The sequence below is a fragment of the Acanthaster planci genome, linkage group LG13, assembly GCF_054643075.1.
Source record: "Acanthaster planci isolate LZ-2023a linkage group LG13, COTS_SCS, whole genome shotgun sequence".
In the NCBI taxonomy this organism is placed as follows: Eukaryota; Metazoa; Echinodermata; class Asteroidea; order Valvatida; family Acanthasteridae; genus Acanthaster; species Acanthaster planci.
This window is the reverse complement of record NC_141789.1, coordinates 12,050,814-12,068,061: the sequence shown is the minus strand read 5'-3', so window position 1 is coordinate 12,068,061 and position 17,248 is coordinate 12,050,814. Positions and strand designations below refer to the sequence as shown.

Sequence of the window (17,248 nt, the reverse complement as noted above, 5' to 3'; positions counted from 1 at the left end):
GTTGTGGTTTTTAGTTGTTCAGATGTTCTTGTTCCTCTCATTTTATTTCCACTCTAATTACTCAAATTTTATCTACATCTATCTATTTTTTTAATGTTTATATTTTTGTAATGTCTGGCGATCATTGCAAATATTATCTCTGTAAACCAAATATGAATTAATAAAATGAATGAATTGTACATGCGTTCGGTGGTATACGGGTTGCTGTTGCTAAGTAACACAACGACCTTTCTCCTTCATACATTGTACGCCTTTTTCTATCCTTAAGCTACTTGTTACGAAAAGTGTGTCATGTAGGCGCTAATTTCAGTTTATAATTTGACTTGTCTATAAAATGCATGCCAATATGAGCATTAATTTTTTTCTTTTCTCGAAGTTGCTGGGCAAAATTTAGTTTCGAGCGTAATACCCAATATGCCTTCCTGCAAACCATTAAGGCAGAGATGAGTATTAGATGATCATCAGGGAACCAGAGGCGTTCGCTCAGCGGACTTCACGAGTGTGGGATTTTCAAATATGAAATACTAACCACCTCCTTTTCAGCCTGCAGTGCGTCGCTTTCACTGCTATGGGGTTTATTAGTGATAAAGTCAGATTATTGTGTGGGCTTCCGCACGAATTGGCCAGGCCCATTTGCTTATGGGTCTTTCCCCACAACTTTCCCAGATTTTTGCTTTTGTCTCAAGAAAAGTTTTAAAAATCGTGACATTCAAACTTTACCGTACTCCACTTTCTTGCTCAGTTCCTCCTCACAAGGAAGAAAGAAATCAGCAGACATCCTTTCCACCCAAGGACAGAAACTATCAGTGTGAGAGTCGGAGTTCTATCATGGTAAACCTTTTAACTATAGCGAGCAAGACCAGTCAATTTCTTTCGTTGCCGTGGTCACGCACGGACGCCATCGTAATTGGACACACGGGCGTGACTTAACAGCATTTTTGTCGAATTGGTATTCGTCTGAGACAGTAATATAGAATGTGAAGTGGCTTTTACAAAAAGCACCACGGCAAAAATTAATTAAAAACTGAAATCAAAAATTGAAAATTAAACACTAATTAAATTAACTGACATGCAATTTGGTATTAAATGCATCCCACACGTGTTCCATTCACTGTGACTGTGGTTGAGATTATCATTCATTATTATTATTCATTAAATATATTTCATCACGATTCATAAGTAAAAAAGACTTGAGATTAGTCTTCCCAGTGCACAGAAATCTTCATACGAATATCACAGTTAAACAGATTATTCCATACAAGAATAACATCAGAATGAATGAGGCGGTACTTTGACGAAGATGTGACCTGCTCATTCTTAGTTGCGCACGATCTTCTGTTACTGTGTGAGGCCGGCAAGACGCTTTGTAGTTTCATCTGATAAAACCAGTCGGGACTGTCGGAACGCACGGTATACCAAGATGCAATTTTCTGAAGCAAAAGGAACGATTGCAAATAAATAAGATACAGGCGTATCGATTTGATGGCAGTATTTACGGGCAGCTTTTCCAGGTTGTTGTTTCGGAGAAGAAAATACGAGATTGAGCATGGCTTTGTATGTGGTGCTGATGTTACTTGTGGCAGCTGCGAAGCTAGCGTTTGCAGGCATCATCCCAAACGCAGCGCACGCCAGCGTGACCAGACCAGGGGATGTTATCCTTGGGGCTAGCTTTCCGATTCACCGCTGGTCCTCCGGAGCACCGTGTAGTGCAGGACTGTACAGCTGGGGGATGGAATTGAGCGCCATTGTGATGTTTGCCATCGAGCAGATCAACGACCGGGAGGATCTCTTGCCAAATGTCACCATCGGCTACGACATTCGCGACAACTGTTACTCAGAGACTCTGTCGCTGTGGACCGCATTCAGTCTGGCTAGCACGTCGGAGAGACCCCAGGAGGACGTCCAGTTCCCAAAGATCAGCCCACCAGACAACGGCAGTCTGCTGTGCATCATAGGGACGCAAACGAGCGCAACCACCATTCCCACAGCTCAAGCTGCTAGCTTGTACAGCATCCCCGTTATCTCCCCGTTCGCAACGAGCAATGAGCTGAGCGACAAGCGCAGGTTTCCGTATTTCCTTCGCACTGTTCCCCCGGACAGTCTCCAGGCCTCGGCCATCGCCGATATACTTTTGCGGTTCGAATGGAAATACATTGGCCTGTATTTTCAGCTGAACACCTACGGAATTCACGGAGCCCAAAGCTTGCTGGACCTCGCCGAAAAGTATGGCATATGCGTGGCGTTTTCCGTTGCGATACGTTACCAACCAAAAACCGCTGAGCTCGTCGACGCTGTCGATAGGTTGTCGAGCTTCCCAAAAGCGAAGGTCGTTGTTATGATTATGGATTATCAAACAGCAAGTGAAATCTTGACAACAATGTCCGATGTTGGACTCCTGTCTCAGTTGACCTTTGTAGGTAGTGACGCCTGGGCATTGCCAGCTTCACTAAAAAGACACGGTGTTGAGGTTTCCCTTTTACAAGGTAGCCTCTTTGTCCAACAACGTTTTATGCGCATTGCTGGATTCGATTACGACCGGTTTATACAGATTGTAGAATCTAGCACCCCATGGTTAGGTGAGTGGAAGGCGGAACACAATTGCTCCGACCTGAGCGAGTGCCCAATCGACGTGGATACAAACGACAATGTCGTGGTCGATGCTGTCTACGCCTTCTCGTATGCTCTCCATAACATGTTGCACGATCGCTGTAGCAATGGTACCAACTGTAACTCAATTCAAACTCTTACCGGACAAGATCTGCTGCAGTACCTACTCAATGTAAGATTCGAGGGGCTGGCTGGGAACTACAATTTTGACAGCAACGGCGATCCAGGCGGGAATTACAAAATACTAAACTTTCAGTTTGTTGACGGAGCCATTAGAGCTGTTGAAGTCGGGCTATGGAGCGCCTTCGCCGCAGATCCACTTAAACTGAATATGAGCGCTGTGAGGTGGAGTGAGACACGAGGAAAACCTGTCTCACTTTGTCGGGAAGACTGTCAAAGTGGTTTTATAGAGGTGCCTCTGGAGGAAAAATGCTGCTTTGGTTGCCAACGATGTCCAGATGAAGCCATTGTCATTGACAACAAGTGCAGGCCATGTCCCGTAGACGAATGGCCAGACAAGAAATTCGAAGTCTGTCAACCCGTTATACCGACCCCGCCCAGCTGGAGCGAGCCCACAGTCATTGTCATCATAATCCTGTCAGTCTTTGGACTAGTCCTGTCCCTTCTGGCAGCGTTCGGAATCTACTACTACCGAGGACACGTGCTGATCAAAGCCGCCAGTCGTGAACTGAGCAGCATTAATCTCTTAGGACTCACGCTGGCTTTCCTTGCTCCCTTTCCACTTCTCGCCCAGGTGACTGACGCCTCATGCCGCGTGTCTGAGATTATCATCACCTTGTGCTTCACTCTGATCTATGCACCAACACTACTGAAAGTCAACCGCATCTACAGGATCTTCGACACCGGAAAGAAGTCCAACAAGCGTCCTCGCTTCATCGGTCCTCGACCACAGCTAATGATGGCGGTTATTGTGTGCCTGTTTACGGTGAGTGTGACTTTTCCAAAAAAAAACGATATCTTTCCAGCTTTGGCGAGAATCTCACCAAGCAAATTAAGAAAAAGTTAACAAAACAGCGAGCATTAAGAATTTAAATATTTGTTCCTCAAATTAAAATTAGAACATTCCAGTATCCAGTTAACCTCTATTTTGCAACTTTAAAATTTAAACTCAAATTTGCTGTAAAACCTTTGTAGGTGAGTTGCTGAGCGACCTCATTTATATGTCAATAGATATAAGTGAATTATTTTGTTGTTGGCAAACCATCCGTGTTTTCCCTGTCACATAAAGTTCATAATATCGAGCCCAAAACTTCCGTTTGTGAGAATGTAAAAATAAATTGGCGGTATAACAACTGATATAATAAAACTAAAGTGGTTCACTGCAACTTGTAACAGTGCAGCTTGATTTTTTTTCAAATCAATATGCCTTTTTTCATACTGGTGAAGATCAGGAAAATTAAACAATAACAGAAAAAAAATTATAAATCGACAGATAATTATAGAGTTACAAAAACAAGTGGAAACCAATATGGGTTTTTTACAAGCCGGGAGGCTTGTATTGCAAAGCCCTGGACAAAACAAACTTTACAGAGAGAAAACAAAAAACGAAAAAACAAACAACGATAAATTAACTTAAGGGGAATACGTTATGAAGGAAATAAAAATTAATGAAAAATAACGATAATATCATCATTGGACGTCCGTGTGGCTAGCTTTACATCTAACCTGTTGTTTGGTGTGACGGTGGAACCAAGATATTTAAATTTTGACACTTTAACCGTATTTAGACAATCAATGTGTATATCATCGCAGTCTTCGGACAAACCGGTTGGTGGTTGATACGTCATCTCAGTCTTTTTGATGTTTATCCTGAGGCTAAATGCTGTGGCAGAGTGTGCAAATAGGCTGATGATTTCTTGAGCTTCATCGTAGCTGTGAGCAATGAATGCTGTGTCATCGGCGAATATTAGTTCCCGGACAAGAACCGGCTTTGTTTTTGTTTTGGATTTGAACTGATTGACATTGAACAAGTCGGCCCCTGGGCGGCTTTCGATCCATACACCGTGATTTGAATCTCTGAATGCGTGCTTAAGCACCGCAGCTGAATAGATGGAGAATAATGCAGGAGCTAAAGCACACCCTTGCTTCAGTCCAATGTTGACACCAAATTCACGCCTTTGCCACGCACAGATGCCTTCATGCCAGGATGGAGAGCCAAGATAAGCTTGATCCAGATTTCGGGGCAACCCACTCTCTTTAGAACTTTCCACAGCGTTATTCTGCTCATATTGTCGAAAGCTTTGGTGAAATCGACAAAAATCATGTACAATGGCATATTCTGCTCAATACATTTCTCCTGGATTTGCTTGAGGCAGAATATCATGTCCACTATCCAGCGTCCTCCACGGAATCCACAATGAGCTTCAGGGAGAAACTTTCAGCGTATTTAGTCAACCTGTTCAGCAGGACACGTGCAGACACCGTCCCTGGTATAAAGAGGAGTAAAATACCGCACATCCATCTATCGCCTCCCTTCTTGATGACTTCAGCTGGAATGCCATCTGCACCAGGAGCTTTCCTATTGCATTTCCTGTTGATAGCCTAGGCAATCTCATCAGTATCTGGACATTCGGAAATCCAGTCTTGGGTTGGAGATTGGTCAACCATCTCGATGATGTTGGGGTCAATAAGTGTCGCGTCATTTAATAGTGCCTTGATGTGCTCCATCCATCTGTGGAGAAGATCTTTTTTCTCACATAGCAATGTTTCATTGTCCGAAGCCAGCAGTTGTTCGGGGCTGTTGGCCGTGGGCCCCAGAAAGACCTACACTACAGTAAAACCTTTTCATATCATTGCAGTCAGCATACTCTTGGAGCTCAGCTGCTTTGGCAGAAAACCGTTCATTTTTATGTATAAAACAACGATAATAAATTTGGTAATTATATTAATAAGGACAAGAAGGAATAATGCGGAAAGACGACATGAAAATTACACAAAGCAAGGACCAAATCCCCCAAACACGACAGTGTGACAAACAAGGCAGTAATGCACTAGGAAAGAAGGAAACTTTGGAAAACAAAAATAATTTAGAAGAGGCCTTGAATCGACCCAAAGACGACTGTGTTTTAAAAGCCTTATCAAGACCATTTTACAAACGTGGCCCCTGAAATCTAAGTGTTCTAAAAGTGTATGCTGTGCGGGTGAAAGGAACGTAAAGATTGTGAAGAGACCGAGTGCTGTGCCCATGAGTATCGCGAACTGCTGAAAAGTGGGATATGATGAAAAGGTAGCCTAGAAGGATGAAGTTTGTCAATGAACTTATACATGAAACTGCTGATGTGAAACTTGTTAACGTCATGTAGAGTTAATGTGTTGAGTCTAGAAAAGAGAGGTGCAGAATGGTCACTCCAAGTAAGTTTGTCGATGTTTGTTTGTTTATGATGATATTCGTAGACCAGACCTGGGTAATGGGTGTGTTGTCCTCCCCTGATTTTTTGAGAACGGGAAGAATGGATCAAGTTGTAAGTAATCACGTGAACATACGGAGGAGTAGTTTCTCTAAACCACGTTTCTATGAACCCACAGATGGTGAAGTCTCAAGAGTGTAGAAATAAAGTCCTGTATATCGTAGAAATGTCTGCAGAGGCTCCTGGAAGTCATTTAAAAAATTGAAAAAGAACCTTCTTCTTGAATGTTTAAGCCGTTAAACTCATCTCGAACAAATTTAAGCGTACGTTGTCGCCAACATTATCAAGCAGATCATAGAAGTTACATAGCACAACACCTTATGAAAGAATACAAAGCAAAAACAAAAACTATGTAAGGGGGGAAACAGTTAAGTAGATGACAGTAAACGGGGGTTAACAAAAGAAGAATATATTTACAGCAAGAAAAAGAGGGATGAAGTGTATTTATATAAGACCGACAATCAAACAAACAAGATAACAAAGATGGAAACTAGAGCTTGAATAAGACAAAGAAGTAATGACTAAAACGAATGTAGTCAGTAAGGTGAGCAATCAAGATAATCAAGAGCGATCACTCTCTCAGGTACAAACTGAAAGGTGACACGTGAAACAACTGGAGGTAAATAAAAAAATTGCAATTGTCAATATTCTGGCATTGAGCAGCAGAAGCAAAGGAAACGTAGGTGGGGATAGTGATATTTGGTGGGCTTGGTTGTAAAATTGAGGTAGAGAGCCACCCTTACCCCTCCACTTGCCAGTTTTTATATATAAAATGACATCCCATTGTTAAACCTGGTTCGGATGAGTTTTAATAATGATTTTTTTCCAGGTCGTGATTTGCACTGCCGGGACCTTAATTAGTCCAACTGCACCGGCCAAGTTGTATTTTAGTCCTCCGACCGGGTACATCGAGGCTTACTGCGCGTTTGGCTTCGGATCGTTGGTGTCCACCCTGTTCAATCTCCTCTTGGTTTTGGCCTGCTGCTACTACGCTTTCAAGGCTCGCAAGGTGCCCAGCAACTACAACGAGTCCAAGTTCATCGCTATCAGCGTGTACTCTACGCTGGTCTTCGGCATGGCAGCCGTCCCCGTCTACATCACGGCCACTACCGTTCTGCAGAAAGTTGCGACACTGTGCGTGGCCATACTGCTCAATGCCGTCTTGACTCTGCTCTGCGTCTACCTGCCCAAGATCTATGCCATTCACTTCCAGCTGGACGTCCAACTTTGTGAGTGGAGGAGCTCCGCAGTTGGTTTGGCTGACGCTGGGTCTGAAATATCGGCTTCTCAATCTGGTGTGCAGCCAATGTAATACCCATACGCAGTCAACTAAGGCAAGTTAGTTATAGAAATTTGCAGTTGGAGGGTACTCAACGTTTCGGACAGTATGCTCTACCCGTTGTCAGCAGACTGCCGACTGAGACAGTTAATCGAATGAGAATTTATATTTCAACAGATCTTTAGCCATTCCTATTCACTGTTTGCTGGCTATCCTTGCACTTCTGTCTGTAATACTCATACTAAAATTCGCATGTTAATGTATGTATCGTTTAAGTCGAGAAGTGAATCCATTTTAATGGGCTTATTTTGTCGATTTCACTGGGACTCAATTCATTGCTGAATGCTTATCAACAACTGCCAACAACTACTTTCTGCACTCATTGTAGGTCAGGTGTGTATGTGTCTTTTGTCTAAATATATTGCTTGTGTCTGATATAGGGAGTGAAGGGGCGTGGACACTGAGATATACCAACCCCTTTCAAGGGCTGTGCTCTCTCCCCCCCCCCGCGACCTCACATTGCGAAATAGAGATTAACGGTGCTTCAACGTGAACAAAACGCACTGAAAGCCCTCCAGCAATGACATCCTCAAAATGTCATCCACTCATTCCAATCTATAAGCAACCCATTTAGTAGTTGTAGATTACTGAACGGAATCAAATTCAAAACACCAAAAAAATGAGAGTGATATGAAAGGGGATTTGAGCAAGAGTAATAATCACAGCATACCCTACCATAAATTCAACGCTGTCTGACAAAGGTTAGTGTGCGGCATGTCATATGTTGTGTCGTTCATCAAGGTTCGGGATCATGAGAAAGCAACACCACAGATGCTATTCGACGAAAACTGCACTTGGGTCTAAATAATTTATTAACTCCAGAACTCATATTTTGAAGAACATAATACAGAAATAAATCATACCGACTGGGCGTTGTCGACACAGCAACGTGGCAGAAATATAAAGACATTATTACGTAACCCAACTGACAAATGAATAGGCAATTCCACCTAGCTGGTGTATTCAAATAAACGTGAAGACTGTTTCACAACAACATTACGGCAGAAATAACTGGCGGAAAATAATCTTGAAGTTGGCAACATACAATTGCATGATTACCAGCCAAAAAAGCAAGAAAACTGAAAGAAAAGAAAAACAAAACCACCATTTCCCATTCGAATCCACCGGCCCTTATTAAACTGGCTCAGAATTTGGAGAAAAAACTCATGTCAAAAACCACGTGACTGCATATCTTGCTCAATGGCGTCTCCAGATTTAAGCTGACGTCGTATACACATATGAATTGCATATCCTGTCTCCTCATATGTCTCCTCTAACGGCAACCCTAAACGTATTTATATATCGGTATATAACTTTTCCCGTGGCGTCACTTAGACAAAATTTCACAAACACCCATATTTTTCCCAAGGGGAAAGTATTAAATAATCAGCGGTTCGTGTATAGAATTCAGGAAATGTTCCTTGTTTCAAAGGGGAAAAGACTCGAGTAAAAACCGTTTGTTCTCCTATCAGATACACACCAATGCATGTTGTATACATTTTTTGACAGCAATCACAATTTTTTGTCAAGACTTTTGCGCGTGGTTGTCTTTTGTGTCTAATTTCACACTCAACTTGTTCCATGCGTCACTCCCGTTTCATATATCATAAAGTAAAGGGACGTAATTTTGGCCCATCTGCATGTATGATAATTACTTATTCTCTTTGTAAAAAAAAACGAACTAATGAACACAACTGAAATAATTATTTGCACTGCTTGTTTGAAAACTGCGTTTCCAAAGGGAATCGACTGAAGGGAGGTGAGGCTTTGAGGGTCGTGCCTGCCCAGCAGCTGGGCAGGGAAGAGTCATTTTTACGCTAGACTTGCTTCTCTCCACCTATGGGTATAAAAGGACAGAGGAGGTGTTGTTGAGTTTGATCACTTGCTTGCGCCTGATGTGGTAGCACCGAGCTTTGTGCTGCATCAAGGACGGATCCAGAACCAACTTTTACGGGCGGCAGACATATTTTTCAGCAGGGCCAAATAAGTTGGAATTTTTTTCGTGTAACCTTTTGTGGCCTCTCAGTGTGGTTTTTGAAAGAAAGGATTCGAAATGGACCCCCCACACATACACACACATAATTGCATTTCTCTAATCTTTATCTTTTATCAAAAAGCTCCTTTTTGGTGAGAGGCCATGGCCTCGTTACCACCTCCTCCGGATCCGCCCTTATCCGCCTGTTCTTCGAATGTCTAAAAGCATGAGGAGTGATTATCGGTAATAGTTATCTCGCACCTCGAACACAGATTATAGTTTGTAATTTCTTCTTCAACACTTAATCTTTATTAGACGTCACGACCGCACTTAATGAACAATTCTGCAACATTTTTTAGATAAAGCTAATGTGTTAAACCGTTAAATGAAATCTGACTGTCACTGCTTGTAACAATTTGTACTAAAATCACTACATCCTATATGTAGCCGCTCCAGTTGATTTGTTTAACAAAAGCCTGTACTAAGATCTTGGAGTGTTTTCCGAATTCCAGGTAACTCATGACTCCCTCAAAAAGTTAGCATGCACAGCATTAAAAACGCAAAATTAGTAGACATCGATCTTCGTAAGGCACCACCAGTGTGCACATTGGCCATCAATCTTATGCACCTCAGAGAGTTTTCAAGACTGCTCGAGAAATGTGGCATCTGTTTTGCAGGAATTTGCTCTCTCCCTCAATACTTCAAACTATCGCCAATCCAATTCTCCCAGATTAACCCTTGGTAGAGCTTAATCCTTATTTCAACTAACGGGTTTTTCTACTGTTTTTCACAGAACTCGGTAGAGGGAGTGGCCTCTCCTGGCGAGTCCGTTGGAGCTAATTAACATATAATTGTTTTTTAAATATAGAATTGGTAATGGTTTTTTGCACGTATATGGGCGGGTCTTGTGTACTCAAATAATCATTTTAGTGACGTTTACAATAAATGTGCACAGTAAAACTGATGTTAAAAAACCTTCATAGTGTTGCTTTTCTTGCATGTTTTGTACAAAATACGTATTTTGTCGAAATCTTTACGATCCGACTATGGTTGAACATGTCCAAATGCTTCTAATGAATTAGGTTTGACGAAGTGATGAAGATATTTCTGAAGTCACAAGTATACTATTAAGGTGTCCGTTGAATGTGCCACAGTATAGTTCTACCCATCTCTGGAATGAACTGGTTCTTTTGTGCCCTTCTTATCCATTGAGAATAGTGTATTGTTGCAAAGCGTTTCTTATGTAATCAAGGAAAAGCTTGCCGGGAATCACGAGGTATTATACCCAGCAAGAAATGAGACCGAGGGGTACCCCCCCAACATGTTTAATCCCTATACACATTCCAGACTATTGTTACTTAACACATCCCCCCCAAAATGTCTGAAAAGAATTCCCCCAGACTCCTGGGAGACAATGACCAGCACAAAGCAGGGGGGGTTCTCTCCGTCTCATACTTGCTGCATATGCGAGGTATATCAACAGTGGTTTTAGTATGGAGAATTCTAATTGTTATGCTCACGTGAATTTAAAGAACTCAGTGTACCAGATTTTATTCAAATTTAACTCGCAAAGACTTATTCAATTTGTGTGTGTCTTCTTTGTCGGTAGTTGAGTTCTTTTCTCATTCATAATGACAACATTTTGCGCTAGCCACTTAGAAGTGGTGAGTTATTAAACTGTAAGGCAAAGCGTTTCGCTGTAGACTTTGATCCCTCTGTAAAACGAATAATGTCAATCCAGACGTCAACAGAAAGGAGAAAATCAGGTTATGGCGTTTAAGGCACGGACGTATATTTAAAAAGTGGACTTGCAACGCCTTAGTATGAAAAGGAAGCCAACCAGCGGCCATTTTACCGAGCCGAATACAAAGCGTGGGTTGGCTCCCTTCTATTGACGTCAGGAAGATCAAAGGCGGGCATTGCCAGGAAAGCTTTGTATTCGGCTCGGTAAAATGGCTGCGAGTGGATTCAATGACTCTATAAGCCGATTAAGGGCATTGTCAGTCCAGATTTTATTATACACGTCCGAGGCTTTAGGTGCGATACCATGCACGATATGGGGCCGATGGGTACCCTCCCCCACATGCCCAATCCCTATACACACTTTAGACTATTGTTACCTAACACACTCCCCTAGAATTCCGTACAGAATTCCTGAGATTCCGATCAAACAACGACCAACACAAAGGCGTCATGTTAGGCGCGCTAAACCATGCATGAATAGACTTGATACGCTGGTGAAGTAATTCCTTTCGAGCCGCATATGTATCGTTAATGATTTATTTACCGAAGGAATTTTGAAGTTGTTACTTTTTTGTTGTTTTTAATGATGCACAGGCCAGCCACACATGATGCACTGACGAAAAAGGCATGAAGTGTAGCTTCTGCAAATGCACATGCACATAATTTTTAGGATATTTTTACCCTAATTTGCAAGTTTGTTTTCTCTTTTTATTCTCCCCGCTTCCCCCATTTTAGGGGCATTTGGACCCTTTGAACATTTATGCTGATGAAGATTGTAATATTTCAGGGTAAGAGTGTGACATCGTTTCAGGACGAAACCTCGGTGTTAACGTTTATCGGCACTGAATATTTGCCAGGGCACTTTTGATCGTGTGTCTTTTGCAATCTGGTCCTCTTCGGTGATTATCTGTGGCTTCTTGAAGCAACAGTTTCCTTGTCAGGAAAAGCAAATTGATTTTTCAGTGCTTCGAAATGCAGTTTTCAAAAACATTATACCCCGAAACGGTTTACTTAGACATGAAGATGAAAAGTACGTACAGTTGTGTGCAAAATTATTTGAACACGGCATATTTTAGGTAGAGTGTACACGTACATATATCTGTTAGTTCCCTGTCATGAAATGGCAATCAGTACACTATGAATATATCCATGATAATATAATATTACTTCCATGCTGCGAAATTTGTCATTTTGATTTTAAAAAAACCTTGTTTATTAACAGGGGTAGGTCGTGTCGGGTGGTAATTTGTATAACGCTACCAACAGTCCATCAGGTCAGCTCCACTATTGAGTCAGAATATTCATATCAAAGCGGTAAAAAATCCTTGTATTACATACAGTTTGGTTGAGTTATAAAGGGAGTTAATCAACTACATGAACATCTAAATTGTGAGGAGCTTCTGGAGTTGGAAAGCAAAGCTTAATTTTTTTTTGCAAATGTGTCAGACTTAATCACTAAGGAGTCTCCCCGTGGACCGTGTCCGTGTCACATTAAGACATTTCTTCATGTCATTTGTGAGCATTCACTTCCTGAAAAATAATCAACGAAATGCCAAATGCATCTACGTTGAAATGTAGAATACATCGTTATATGGCATGTACTACACAGCTACTCCTTAGAGGCGGATCTACCAAAACAAATCCTGGACGAGGATTGCGCCGTCCATATATCCACCTATAGTCAAGTTTTCTTTTCATCAGGGAACGGTGCATGATGCTTTCGGACCCCCTGACTCGGTTCTGCAGCTGTACTGAAGAAAGCATAAACAGTGTAAATAATTATACGATGTTATGGCTATTGTTTTGGGCGTATTTCGTCATTAATAAAAATCATACTGGTAATCAAAATTTCTGTCCATGAAAGTGCAATAATTTAAGACTCCTTCAGCAATTCAATTGAGACTCAATTCCTTTCCGATACAAATTATTCAGGTCGTAACGAATGCTCAGTTTTCGCCATTTGTATTCTCCGAAAGAAAGGTTAAAACGGTTATTGAAATACAATTTAACGCTGGGGGAAATGAATGCAAACAACCTGAAAGATATGCACGTAAATATAGCAGGAACAGAAATTAATTACTATAACTATGTAGAAGGGCTCTGCAAATAAAAAACAACACTGGTGGTGAAAAATAATTTTATTTGTTGCGCTCAGACTCAACCAGCATATAATCGGTTTTTCAGTATAGCGTGATTGAATCGGTGACATCAATGGAAGTCCATCGCTTGTAGAATTGACTTGATTTGCAGCAGTGGTGAAACCAGGATTAGTTATTAGAGTGGAGGGGCTTGGACCAGAATGTATCCTTAAAATGTACTCAGGATGCTCACCCCCCCCTCCCCGTTGCGCCATGCAGATTACGGGTAGTAGTTAAATATTTAAGGGCATAATAATTGTATCTTCCTTTTTCGAAAAGAAAGGAAAATGGGTTCATGCCCTGTAAGTCCTTATTTTTGAGAACATCTCGCATAGAAGAAGGTGTATTTATAAACTACATGCTGTAGTGTTGAACACAGCATCGAGGAATGCTACTTGTAACGTAGCCGAACAAACATGTTAACGGTTTCCTCGTTCAGTCTTCAATTTCAACTGGCATGCACTGTCAATTCTGCCCAAATTTAAATGCAGTTTTAGACCGCATGGTTCCAATTGTTAGTCGATTGAACGTCCAACTTAGCTTTCTGCACACAATCGTGATTACGACAATCACATGTAACGGCACACTCCATCAATGTGACCTCATTCTTAAGTCCGAACTGAAATGAAAGTAAGGTTAACTTATTCAGGCCTACTTTTAGAGCCTCAAAATACAAATAAAAACAATGAAATGAAAGTTCATTAGAGATTAATTCCATTCGTGATGAAAAATACAACATGTAATTTGAAATTTGTGATTTATCTTATCTAAATGTTTTAGGCAACATTTTAAAAATGGAAGTGATGCACGAAACCCAAAGTAGTCTGACCCCACCCCCTTTGATAACATACATTTAAAAAGACATACTCGGGGAACGTGATCACAGCTGGCTTAATTTTGAATAAGGTCTATTGAAAATTACCAGCAAAGAACTTTCAATTTTGGCAAAGCCTTTGTTTGAGAAGTCAATGTGTTTAAGCAGATTACAGTCATCTGAAATTGAATTCCTCAATTGGCAAATATTTTCCACAATTTCCCAATGTGATTTAATTAATTACCTCATATTACTCATACAATGGGTAATACACATAAATGAAAGGGTGATATCCATTAGAACAGTATACATTCGAAAATAAACATATTGGTATTGTCGCTGGTTCTATCTGGATGACAAATATACCACTGGACATTCAAGGACACTGAAAAAGGGATAAAAACGTGTAGAATCCACGAGACCAAGTCCATTTTTTCCTTTCCTTTAATTTCGCTCCCTGTTTCTCCTTTCAAAGACTATATAAATACGTCCATGCGCAAAGAGCCGAAGGAACTACGCTTACATGGAAAAAGACTCAGGAATTGAAGGGCAGGAACATCATTAAAGTGAGGTGTCTCAAATTGAAGTTTGATCTGGTGCTATTTCACCGAATGGCGTCGACAAGCAAACTTTATCCTAAAACGAAACTGAACGTCATGAAAATGGACATTAGAAGACCCATGAGGAGTACCAGTCAATTTGCTCGAAGGTGCACTTCCCCAAAAGGAATTAATTACATTTTTGAGGAATTAGAGTCAGACACCTTAGATTAAAATGAATAAGCAAGTTTTGATTACAACAATAATAGAGATGCTCTCTTTTAAGTTTCTGTAATCGGGAATCTCCTGCTAATTAAGCATTTCCAATTAGACTTTCAAATCATACTAACATAGTCTGCGATAACGTCAGCCTAATGTACTGTACCACAACTGGCAAACAAATAACTCAGGTGTCCCAATTGAGCTTAGGCGTGATCGTACCGTTTAATTATTATAGCCTTTCCATTATTCAACCTGAAAAGCGGGAAAACGCAGACAGAAATAAAAGCAGTAAATGTTCAAAAAATCCAAATTAAAATGTTCTGCATAGGGCAAAGTACTTTCTAATGCCGATCTTCCTGTTCAGTACCCATCGACTACGCATGGACGGCGGCCTGTTCTTGAGAATGTATTTAAGTCAGAATTGCAAAGTGCTTGCATAGCTTACACCGAGAGTGGCAGCGGTCACAAGTTCGAAGGATTTTCGTTCAGGTCGTCTACTATAGATGTAGAATTCACTGGGCACCGATCTTCAATAAAACCGTTTATTAGAGACACAAACCAAGCATCTTTCCCTTTTCCTGGCTTCGTGAGTGGATAAAATAGGTCCACTCAGGACAAGCCGAGATCTAGCCCCTGAATAGCTTTAACAGTTCACGAAAACCACTGTTTCTTTCAGTTTAATTATGATGTTATCACTGGTTCCGGTTTTTCTGTCCACGCCATTTGTACTGTCAACCGCTGGTATCATTCCGGACACGGCGCACGTTAGTATGAACAGTCCCGGGGATGTCATTCTTGGGGCATCCTTTGCTATACATGGATATTCCCCCCCCCCCCACCTGCCTATCTGCAGCGGAGTGATTGAGAGATGGAATCACGAGAGTGCAGTCGTGGTACTGTTCGCCATCGAGGACCTCAACAATCGCACAGACCTCTTGCCAAACGTAACTATCGGCTACGACATTCGCGACAATTGTTACTCGGAGCCTGTGTCAAAGTCTGTCAGCCCATTATCCCGACCCCGCCCAGCTGGAGCGAGCCCACAGTCATTGCCATCCTGATCCTGTCCGCCTTTGGACTAGTCCTTTCCCTTCTGGCAGCGTTCGGAATCTACTACTACCGACGACACGTGTTGATCAAAGCCGCCAGTTGTGAACTTAGCAGCATCAACATCTTAGGGCTCACGCTGGCTTTCCTCGCTCCCTTCCCACTTCTGATTCCACCGACTGCTGTCTTGTGCCGTGCATCAGAGATCATCGTCGCTTTGTGTTTCACTCTGACGTATGCCCCGACCCTTCTGAAAGTCAACCGCATCTACAGGATCTTCGACGCCGGAAAGAAGTCTAACAAGCGTCCTTGCTACACGGATGCCACGGTTCAACTCATCTTCGTTCTCGGTATCATTGCATCGATGGTGAGTACAAGTCACAAAAACAGGGTTTGCATTTTTTCTAAGTTCTTGCATAATGGTTCAAAATGCTATCTCTTCCTGAAGCCTTCTTTGGTTAGGGACAGTTTATGCCGAATGTGCTTTTTGTAGGTTGCAGTTACCATGACTGGTGACTGGTGCACAAAAGTCTGCATTTTTTTGTAAATTCGCTCACAATTGTTATCTCTCCCTAATGCCTTCTTTGTTTGGGGATATTTTATACAAAATTCTTTTTGTAGGCTGTGGTTGCCATGACTGGTGCATTGGCAAGTCCTACACTGCCAGCTAAGCTGTATTTCTTCCCTCGACGTAACTACATCGAGGTATTCTGCCAGTTTGGGAACGGTTTCTTGGCATCCCTCGTTTCCGATATCCTCTTGATCTTGGCCTGCTGCTACTACGCTTTCAAGGCTCGAAAGGCTCCCAGTAACTACAACGAGTCAAGATTCATCGCCATCATCGTGTACTCTACGCTGGTCTTCGGCATGGCGGCCGTCCCCGTCTATATCACAGCCACCACCGTTCTGCAAAAGGTTGCAACGCTTTGCGTGGCCATACTGCTCAATGCCTTCTTGACGCTGTTCTGCGTCTACCTTCCGAAGGTATACGCAATCCAGCTAGACAGCAATGTAGAGATTAGCTAGTGGAGAGTCTCGGGCGCTGGAGCACCGGATCAGACTAAATCAACTACCGCTCCTTCAAGTCGCCGGACAGCCAAAGTACAACCGGAATCACCGGATGACAAGAAATAAAAAGGAAAAAAATGCGTAACCTACGGAATGGTAAGATGGCTGGAAAGTTAATAAATAAAGTACACATTAACAAGTAGTCATGCATTAGAGGTTTTAAAAGGCGCATTTCATAAAGTGCAGATGATGTCGAAAAAAGCAAGGGAAACCGAGCGTTGTTTGTCCGTATGCAGTTCGGCACTAGAACTATATAGCCTCGATTTCACAAAATCATTTTTTTTAAGAATGGCACTGTTTCCTTTGTCTTTAACGTTGATGCTGTATT

General features: G+C 41.8%; 2 protein-coding genes and 1 pseudogene across 3 annotated transcripts in view; 2 read left to right on the top strand and 1 right to left on the bottom strand.

Moving 5' to 3' along the window:
• Window positions 1-17,248, bottom strand: part of LOC110983391 (uncharacterized) — a 102,635-nt gene that overhangs the window by 62,134 nt on the left and 23,253 nt on the right. The window lies entirely within an intron of this gene.
• LOC110983088 (metabotropic glutamate receptor-like) lies at window positions 1,497-16,986 on the top strand (annotated as a pseudogene).
• On the top strand, window positions 3,446-7,347 carry LOC147797003 (metabotropic glutamate receptor-like). The gene is made up of 2 exons (XM_087145109.1): window positions 3,446-3,553; window positions 6,865-7,347. The coding sequence occupies exons 1-2, from the start codon at window positions 3,524-3,526 to the stop codon at window positions 7,345-7,347; spliced, it is 513 nt and encodes a 170-aa protein (XP_087001235.1). The 5' UTR covers window positions 3,446-3,523.